This window comes from Triplophysa rosa, linkage group LG5 (genome assembly GCF_024868665.1).
Source record: "Triplophysa rosa linkage group LG5, Trosa_1v2, whole genome shotgun sequence".
Taxonomy (NCBI): Eukaryota; Metazoa; Chordata; class Actinopteri; order Cypriniformes; family Nemacheilidae; genus Triplophysa; species Triplophysa rosa.
The window spans coordinates 24,529,882-24,540,771 of NC_079894.1; the positions used below are offsets into that span (position 1 = coordinate 24,529,882).

General features: G+C 38.3%; 1 protein-coding gene across 2 annotated transcripts in view; it reads left to right on the forward strand.

Moving 5' to 3' along the window:
• The first annotated feature begins 3,262 nt into the window (after positions 1-3,262).
• sh3gl1a (SH3-domain GRB2-like 1a) overlaps positions 3,263-10,890 on the forward strand; it is a 43,369-nt gene continuing 35,741 nt past the window's right edge. For both annotated transcript variants that reach the window (XM_057335172.1, XM_057335173.1), the window contains exon 1: positions 3,263-3,458. In XM_057335172.1, coding sequence (XP_057191155.1) covers positions 3,414-3,458 — 45 coding nt within the window. In that variant the 5' untranslated portion in view covers positions 3,263-3,413. The remainder of the gene's footprint in view (positions 3,459-10,890) is intronic.

Below are 10,890 nucleotides of genomic sequence, written 5' to 3' on the forward strand. Positions count from 1 at the left end.
CAGCGGGGTCCTAAATCCGCGTCGTCGGAGTCTGACGAGCGCACCCGCTCGCTTTCCCCGCTTGCGTCTTTTAGAGCGTTTGTACAGGGCTGCCGCTCCTCCGAGTAAAATGTCTAGTAAGACGTCTGAATTTTCAAAATTAGGGAAAACATTGATAGAAGGGCATTGCTTAATGTTAAGCAATTCGTCCCTGGTAAAAGTGATTAAAGAAGAGTAGCTTAAAACAGGAAAAACAAACAAAAAAGACATAAGTACTAGAGCACTCCAAACCGAGGCAGCCATCCGCGGCGCCATCTTGAAGCAAATTATGTCACAGTGACATTTCCAGAGAAATCCAACCCAACAGCTCAAATTTAAAATCACTATAAGCTTACCGTTGTGCATTGGAGTAAGTTTTAAACTCTGATTTTTATGTACATTCAGTATTTCTCTGCTTTATTTTTAACTAAAAAGTGACAGGTTGCAGCTTTTTAAATGGACAAAGGGTGGATTTTTTGTTACTTTTTGTTTGTTTGTTTGTCCCTTTTTTATTAAATGTGAGTGAATCTGATTATTTTCTGTGCAGTCCAACTAGTATTTAACCTGAAATATTTCCTTAAAGCTATTTCGATGTACTTGAAAGCACAAGTCTGCTGAACCATTTTCTAATGTGCAATAGAAAGTAGTTCAGTCAGTTTTGTTTTTAACCATCAGCCTGGTAATTCTACAGATGTACAGTCATGGCCAAAAGTTTGTGAACTCCTTTTTTTACAATAAAGAAAACCAGCTGCACACAATCATAACTTTCACATTTAAGTGAATGAATACCTCTTTATGTTTTATAAGAAAAAAACAAACAAGGTTGTCAGGACAGAAGTCAAGTCTGTTCAGTGATGGAAGTTCCAAGTATGAGGAGTTTGCAAACTTTTCCATGATTGTAATATTTTGTCTAACACAATATTCAGAGCAGTTATTCCACCCACACATGCACATTTTGCTCCTTTTTTTATTTAATTTGTATCATTTTAACGCAATGAGAAACCTCAGTCCCACAACCCTTTCCCTTGTAAAAGCCACTAAAAAAGAAAGAGAAATTAGTGTTCGTTTAATTTATATGGTCATTTTAAAATTATTTTGAATAGGAATGTATATACATTAGCATATTATTTGAGAAAGAGAGGAAAGGTGGAGCAGGTTTACTGGAGATGAGAATGTTAAACGACGAGCAAACCAGGACTTTTAACAGCGTGTGCATGGACAGACTTCCACCCGCTTTATTTTGGATGGACCTTGCCAGCTGCCCTCCAGAAATGTTCTGGAAAACGTTCTCCAAGGAGACGGACATTTTTCCGAGCCAAGTTGGATGAAACAGTGTTTTCTGGAATGAACTTCACAATCTCAGTCTGGTGATGAAGTGTCTTGTAGGATCACCTGGTGATCTTTAAACCTTTGGACACTGTACGTTTCTGCACAGATCGAAAAACAGAGCAAGAGATTCAGAATGTCAAGGAGATCTCAGTCCAGCAAGTAGAAGGAACAGATATTGGTTTCTGTTGTATTATTTTGTAAATTATTGATCACCTTTCCTTTGTCCATTTTTTTGGCAGGGATCTTGTCCTTCCATTGTTACCTGCTTGTGCAGATTTGACAGGTCTTAGCTACTCCTGTGAGACAAGGTTCACAATATTGCTTATAGTACAACTATATACAGTAGTAACACTATAGTACTACTATATATATCTGTGCAAATGGTTTTAGGTAAATCTCAAATGAATGATCATTCTAGATGAAGATGGAAAGATATGATGAGAGAAAGAGAGAAAATCTGTCATATTTATGTCTGCCCAACCATATTCAGGAAACTTTAAGCGGGGTTTAGAAAGGAGTGGTTCATAAATATATAAATTCTGTCTATGTAATGTATTTTGAAACGTGATGTTTTGACAATCCCAAACTCTAGGCCTTTGATGCATGCCTTTCTGTTTGGATGAAATGTGTTGTCTCATTCAGTCACTGTGTACAACAATTTATATGGTTCCATGCTTATTTCGTTTTTTTTTTGTAGAAGCAGTGTTTCTTCTCTGTGTATCACAAAAAAAGATCTATTCTCAGGGAGATAGCTGGTCTCTGTCTCAACCAGTATCCTCTGCCGACTATATACACATACACACACCATGTTATACGCACACACAGACATACACACTTTGCACCGAATAGGAGACCTGTGTTCTTGATCACTGTGTCCTGTAGCTATATTTAAATATATATATATATATATATATTGTGAATGTCGATCACAAAGTGTCTAAGACCTTTCCTCTTTCTGATAATTTACTTTAACAGGTTCTTTCAGCCTGAATTATACATAGAATATAAGAGAAAATGAAATAAATAAAAACTAAAGATGGATTTTATTCTTTGAAAACAAATGCCATTCTCTCTTGTGGGTTGTATTTATATATTTACATATACAGTAGGCCTTTATTTGAAAAAAAATGTTCCAAAATGAGATAACCCCATATTAAAAAAAATATTATGAAAATATATATTTTTAATTATGTTATCGTGTTTTTATTGTGTTTTATTGTGCTAGTTAGCTGTGTTTTTTAGTTATTATGGCTTAAATCAAAACAAACCAACTGCAGTTTGACGGAGTTATGTCATTTTGGAGCCAAACTCTTCAAATTTTAATTTATGATGTCCTATGTCCTTTTGATGCAGCCTAAATATGTGTCTTAGAATTACACCAGCATTAAATATTACTGATTCGTCTTAGATGCTATGATAAATGGGATCATTATTAAATATTGATTAAGTATTAATATTTCTCTTTTTTTACACAGTAAAGTCTAAAAAACTATAGGAGAATAACAGGTGTTTTTTATCATTTGTTTAGGAAATATAATTTTTGCGTTCTCAAAATGACTAAAGTCAATCAATGCCAACACACAAAAGGGTGTATTTAAAGATTTAATTGACAAAAACAATGTACCATGGCAACACCACACACAATAAACGTTGACCCGGAAGTTAGTTTCTATCAATCTATGACGCAATTCACCAGAAAGCTCCCCATCTGTGTTTGGGTTTAAAGTGCACATTAAATAATATATCATGTGAACTATAAATGCATTACAAAATAATTTAAAGTGACAGATTTACTCCTGACGTTTCAAAGAGTTAACTCATTTGACCAATCAGAATGCTCATTTTTGTACGCGACGCTTCAGGGCCGCTTCCTTGATTATGGCAGCGTTTGGCTTGCGTCGCGTCGCCCTGCAGATGGGCTGTGACGCGCATTGAGCTTGGCAGGTTCAACTCTGACTGAGCAGGAAGAAGCAATAGTTCAGAGCTCTTTGGAAGCAAACAGTTTCATTTTAAAAAAGTTGGTGAATTAAATCATCTCAGTCACCGATTAAAGAGACGACGCGAAGATGTCTGTCGCTGGACTCAAGAAGCAGTTTTATAAAGCGAGTCAGGTGAGTTTCACACGAGCGTCAATCTGAAAGTATTTTACGACCAAAACAAACAAACAAACAAATAATATATCACACGACTCATGAAAGGCACTTTTGTTGTTGTTTTTAAATGTGTATAAACTGAACGCACACCTGTTGCGTCGAGATCAAAGTTTTGCGGTGTCTTAAAACAAAGTGAGTTGCTTTGATAGCATTTCTGAAGTTTGTCTAACGTTAGTTACGTGTTCGTGAGGTGGGTGGTTTTTTGTAAATAATTGTTCCATAGATTTGTTTTAGTATTAGTTTTTTACAGTAATTACTAACTTGTTGAAAAACAATTGGATTACAAATAATATTATAAAGCATCAGTTGTTTACCATTTAAACCATTGCAACATTCCTTTATGCTGTGTGTTTGGGCTTCTTTCCAGTAGGATTTCCCATCTGCCTACTGCCATATAACCAGTTGAACCCAACACATTACCAATAGAGACCCAAATAGACCATGATTTCATTATGATTTCCATTAAACCAGTATATTTACCATTATGACCATTAAGTACATTAGAAGTTTTTGTGTTTTTTTCAGCAGGGCTGAAAGTTGACTTAATGGATTCATCATATTATGAATTATTTTATAGTAGCCTATATTGTGAACTTTCTAATACATTTACATTACATTTATTCATTTGGCAGACGCTTTTATCAAAAGCGACCTACAAGTAGGCGTAATAGTAACAAGTAATAGTTTATTGTTAGAAATTATCAGGTTGTTGTTATATACTGGAAGTAACATGGCATTGTAGCATCACAACTCATTGCATGCAGTCTTGGCCAACATGTGGGTAATAGTTTAAATGTCGTTTATTGGCCTTTAACACACTTTAGTTTCTAGCAGCAGATACACACCTCGGTTGTTTCTGGTCAGCTGTAATGTTGTTTGTCTGATAGAGCGTCACATTAAAACCACAAAGGTTTTGGGTTCTTTTCCCGAGGAACACGCCTGGTAAGAAAATGAATACATGTAAATGTTAGGGATGCACCGAATGTTTGGCCACCAGAGGTGGGTAGAGTAGCCAAAATCTTTACTCAAGTAAAAGTACAAGTAACTAGAGAAATTGTTACTCAAGTAAAAGTAAAAGTCACTATTTTAAAAACTACTTGAGTAAAAGTAAAAAAGTATGCAATGATAAAACTACTCAAGTAGCTAGTTACTTAGTTACTTTGTATCTGATTATATAGGCCTACATAAAGACTACATAAAATTAATATTAACGCCAATATTTTAATAAATATTTTTATTATCATAAGCAGATATCTTTGCAATATACTAGAGAGACTAAAGAATAGACAAACACAGAAGAGACAAGCATTTCTGTAAATTTCATCTAGTCCTGATGTCAATGTAGTTTACACAACTTATTTAGAATAATAGACCATGTCAAACTAAAGCATGAACTAAACTCAGAGCATTTCCTAAGATGATCTAGAACATCTGCAGTGCTCTCTTAAATGAAATACACATTTTTGAACAAAGCTCATGTTTTCTCGTGTTGTGTCACGTGTGTGTTGTGAAACGCTCTTACTTGTAAACAAACAGTAAACAGTGAACCACACGCCCATCAACAAGTTTTCTTCCTTCTGTTCTTCAAATGTATATTTCTGCAAGCCCACGTCTCTGTGTCTGACAGGTAACGCGCATGTTGCGGTGTCTGACGAACAGGTCGCACGGGTGCGCGCATATGGCGGGCATTTATCATCGCTGGCAAACAATATGACACATTTGCAGTTTTGATTGTATAGAGATATAGATAAATATCCACTTCATCCAACTCTCTCTGTGTTCTGCGTGTTCTTAAGTTTCGCGCTACGAGGAGTGAGTAATCCGCCGCTTCAGATGATTCAGATCGTGCTGCGAACTGAGCAAATCATTTGAACTGATTCATTAGCCTATTCAAATGGTTTTGCCCATTGTTCAATTAATGCTTTCAAAAGAATCGACTCAAAAGAATCGATCACTCGGGAATGCCCGTAAAAAGAGACGACAACCTTGAAATAAACAACGCGTTTTAAAAAGCATATTTTAAAATGAAGGAACGAAGGAACGTCACGCAATGTAAGTTATGTAACGAAGTAAAAGTACAGATTTTCTATTAGAAATTTACTCAAGTAAGAGTAAAAGTACACACTTTTAATTTTACTTAAAAAGTACATATTTTCCAAAATGTTACTCAAGTAAATGTAACGAAGTAAATGTAGCGCGTTACTACCCACCTCTGTCGGCCACCGAAAATGTTAGGCCGAATATAGCAAAAAACGCAAGTTCTGTGTTCGGCTGAATATGTGAATTGGCCGAATAAATTTTACCGAACATGACTCGTGAAACGATCAAGCAGCAACTAGCGCAGAGAAAGAGAGAGAGAAATGCGTGCGCTTTATTACTGCCGCAAACATTTTGGCAGTGCGTGCATGTGTGTGTGCGTGCGCGTGTGCGTGTGTGTGTGTGCGTGTGCGTGTGCGCGTGTGCGTGTGTGTGTGTGTGTGTGTGTGTGTGTGTGTGTGTGGAGCATTTTAAAGTGTCAGAGAAAGACACAGCACGGGACTTGCCGCACAGAAGTAAATTTCCAAATGAAAGCGTCTTTACCGGTCGGTAACTTTACTTCAGACGGAAGCGGGCTGTCTGACAGTAGCCCCTGTCAGTAGACTGACAGTTTTTAAAGAACTGTTTTGTTGTAGGGGTACAGAGTAACTTACATTACATTCTTTTAGCAGTCAGTTATAGGCCTAATTAATACAGGCTATTCATGAAGGGAGATGGCTCAGTTTTTAGTTTGAATTTACTTTGTTTTGCTCAATTTTATATTAAGTTGTATTGTATTTTATTGAAAAACAAGACAAATTATAAAAAGCACATTTTGACTATTCAGTTTGTGCAATAGTGAAAAAATGGCTTAATAAATAGAAGAAATGCAAAAAACCATGTTCGGTGTTCGGTATTATTCAGCCTTCAGCCAAGTGTTTCGGCCATCATGTTCGGCTTCGGCCAAGAATTTTCGTTTCGGTGCATCCCTAGTAAATGTAAACAAAGAGCAGTACAGCAAGTACATGATGTATAAATATTTTAATTTAAATCAAATTACTTCGTTGACTTGCATGACTTTACCAAGAAATTCTGTGAAGGAAATTGTGATTTCAAGTCAGTTCACATATATTGCATAGCAAGTTTCGTAATGCATAATGCTATGCAGAAAATGTTACCAAACATTCCACTTTAGTCAGCTAATGGATCTTATAGTTAAATTGGTGTTATTTGTTGGACAATTATTTCATAAAATTTGTAATTTAAGTAGGGATGCACCGAATCTAACATTCTTGGCCGAAGCCGAAGCCGAACATGATGTGAAACACTTGGCCGAAGGCCGAATAATACCGAACACCGAATATGGTTTTTGCATTTCTTCTATTTATTAAGCTATTTTTTCACTATTGCACAAACTGAATAGTCAAAATTTGCTTTTAAAAATTTGTCTTGCTTTTCAATAAAATACAATACAACTTAATATAAAATTGAGCAAAACAAAATACATTAAAACAAAAAATTTAATAGCCTATATTAATTAGGCCTTAACTGACTGTAAAAGAATGTAATGTAAGTTACTCTGTACCCCTACAACAAAACACTTCATTAAAAAGTGTCATTCCACATTAGGCTATAAACTAAAAATACGAATAAACTAAAACTGTTGGATTATTATAGGCTACGTTGCAAAATGATTGTAAGAAAAAAAAACATCGAACGCAACTATTCTGACTGATGCTGACTGACAACCAATCAGTTCACGTCTCTCCTCAAACTCCGCCCACAAAAGCTGACTGTTCTCTGGTGCACTCGTGGCCGGGATGCACAGAACATACTTTGACAAGTTGTTTAGTACAGGGAACTGTGTGCGCGCGACCACTGTATGATGTCAAAGGATGTCGCGAGCGGCGGGCTACTGTCAGACAGCCCGCTCCCGTCTGAAATAGCCACAAGTTACCGACCGGTAAAGACGCTTTCATTCGGAAATTTACTTCCGTGCGGCAAGTCCCGTGCTTTGTCTTTCTCTGACACCTTAAAATGCTCCACACACACACTGCCAAAATGTTTGCGGCATTAATAAAGCGCACGTCTCTCTCCTCTCTCTCTCTCTCTCTCTCTCTCTCTCTCTCTCTGCGCTGGTTGCTAGTTGATCGTTTCTCGAGTCATGTTCGGTAAAATTATTCGGCCATTTCACATATTCGGCCGAATACCGAACATGCGTTTTTTGCTATTTTCGGCCGAATATTTCGGTGGCCGAACATTCGGTGCATCCCTAATTACAGTCTTGCTCATGTAGTGGTTTAAATTCAAAATTTCAATTCAATTCAATTTTATTTATATAGCGCTTTTCACAATGTGCATTGTTCCAAAGCAGCTTTACAGGAGCAAATAAGAAAAACACAGAAAGGTAAAACACAGCACAGTGCATGGTTTTTATAGACCAAGCAAGATCATTATAATAAATAATATAATAAATAAATGCAGTCTCCCGGTGAGCAAGCCAACACTGCACTGCTCTGCTGTGGCGAGGAACCCAAACTCCAATGTGAATAATGGAGAAAAAAAAACCTCGGGAGAAACCAGGCTCAGCCGGGAGGGCCAGATCTCCTCTGACGTGTCATAGCTGCACTCAGTGACCCCGACCAAAGCCACCGAGCAACGTCCACGAAGAACAGGGAGAGCCCACGAGCCGCGACCCAGGAAGCCCCACCCGCCGAAACCGTGCAGGTCCAACCCGGTCCATTCCGGATCAACAACAGACAACAGAGGAACAACCAGGGAAAAGTAGTAATGGCATAATTAACTTTATTCCTCTGTTGTCCGACATCGACCACAAAACAAGACCAACCAGACCAGACCCACACAGTCCCAACAAATGAAACGCCCCGAACCACAACCAACAAGCCCCCCCACTCCCTACAACACCCACCCAGCTACCTCCAATCAAAGTCACTGAGTGCAGCCATAACTTCAAACTGCTGTCGTGTGATGTAAGTTTAGCATTAAATACCAAGTATTGTAAATTTAGCATTTATGTGACAGGTAGTCCGTCTTTGCTCTCGGTTGGGGATGGAATTGTCTGAGCTGGGCCGGCCAGATGGTCGCCTTTTTCTTGGGTGGTGATGGAATTGCCTTGGATGGAGCTGGATGGTCAGTCAGTCCGCAGGCTCTCGCAGGAGGATGGCACGGGATTTTCCGATGTAGCTGGCGTAATCTCTAGTTGTGGNATGGGCATATGACGTTCATCTGGGCCTGGCGGAATCTCTCCCTACCTCGGGATGGGCATCCCGAGGCGAGGGCAGAAACAGAAAGAGAATAATTAGCGTAGCTGCTGTTCATTAGCTATGTGTTAGTGAATGCTTGGCTGAAAAGATGTGTCTTTAATCTAGATTTAAATTGGGAGAGTGTGTCTGACCCTCGAATAGTATCGGGGAGGCTATTCCAGAGTTTAGGTGCTACGTATGAGAAAGCTCTACCCCCTTTGGTGGATTTAGTTATTCTAGGTGTTATCAAAAGTCTGGAGTTTTGAGATCTTAGAGAGCGTGATGGGTTGTAGTGTGGTAGAAGCTCTGTTATGTAGGTAGGGGCTAAACCGTTTAAGGCTTTATAAGTAATTAAAAGAACTTTAAAGTCAAGTCCAGAGCCAGAATCCAGAGCCAGCAGATTATGAAAGTGATTCTGAAGTGAGATTCACTGATAAAATCTTATCATTTATGTCTTGTATTAGTCAGGCATTTAATCATAAAGAACCTTGTTTATAAAACACAGCACACATTAAGTTTTGCACATGCTTTTTCAGAGACACAAAGTTGTAAAGTAAGTTTTGGTCTCAGTCAGTCCATTCCTTTACCCGCTGAAGCAAAACAAGTCTGGCGTGCATCTACACGTTTGAGAAAAATCAGGCCAAAGCATCTATAAAGGCCTTGCATACAGTAAATCTGATTATGAGAAAAATGCAAGCCTCCAGGGTAGGGATGTCAATTTAGACAAATTCCCATAATCGATTTTCATTTACATCAATGATCAATTAATCGATTACTCGTTAACATTAATACTGAAATATTCCTCTGCAGTGGCATATAGGCATGACAACGCGCAAAAGCCACGCAAAACGCCATCTTCCTCACCTGAATAAAAAGGTTGATAAGTTTTTAAAAAATGCCTAGTAGCATTGTTAAAATGAATTTGCGTGATTGATAATATAATAAAATGATGTATTTGATAAGTAACATATGGACCAATATACAACGTGTCGCCGCCTCAGATGTGCACTCTGGTAATTGCATATAAGCAGACTCATATCATTGCGCACGTATGCGTGGTTGATTTGTTATTATAAGCATGTTATTTTCTTTCTAAATGTGCATAGGACACAGCGCATGGACACTATCGACAGTATTACAGAGAATCTGTAGAATTCGAAAGAGGGCATTTTAACTCACAAATGTCCATAACGTGTTACAACCTTTAGCGGTCCTGAAGTTGAGACTTGTGTCTCACACTGAGGCATAATTTGCAGGTGGGACGAGTGGGACATGTCGCCACCTTGTTTTGCCAAGTCAAGTGTGTCCCGAGCACTTACAGGTGCTGGTCATATAATTAGAATATCATCAAAAAGTTGATTTATTTCACTAATTCCATTCAAAAAGTGAAACTTGTATATTATATTAATTCATTACACACAGACAAATTTCAAATGTTTATTTCTTTTAATTTGATGATTATAACTGACAACTAATGAAAATCCCAAATTCAGTATCTCAGAAAATAAGAATATTACTTAAGACCAATACAAAGAAAGGATTTTTAGAAATCTTGGCCACCTGAAAAGTATGAACATGAAAAGTATGAGCATGTACAGCACTCAATACTTAGTTGGGGCTCCTTTTGCCTGAATTACTGCAGCAATGCGGCGTGGCATGGAGTCGATCAGTCTGTGGCACTGCTCAGGTGTTATGAGAGCCCAGGTTGCTCTGATAGTGGCCTTCAGCTCTTCTGCATTGTTGGGTCTGGCATATCGCATCTTCCTCTTCACAATACCCCATAGATTTTCTATGGGGTTAAGGTCAGGCGAGTTTGCTGGCCAATTAAGAACAGGGATACCATGGTCCTTAAACCAGGTACTGGTAGCTTTGGCACTGTGTGCAGGTGCCAAGTCCTGTTGGAAAATGAAATCTGCATCTCCATAAAGTTGGTCAGCAGCAGGAAGCATGAAGTGCTCTAAAACTTCCTGGTATACGGCTGCGTTGACCTTGGACCTCAGAAAACACAGTGGACCAACACCAGCAGATGACATGGCACCCCAAACCATCACTGACTGTGGAAACTTTACACTGGACCTCAAGCAACGTGGATTCTGTGCCTCTCCTCTCTT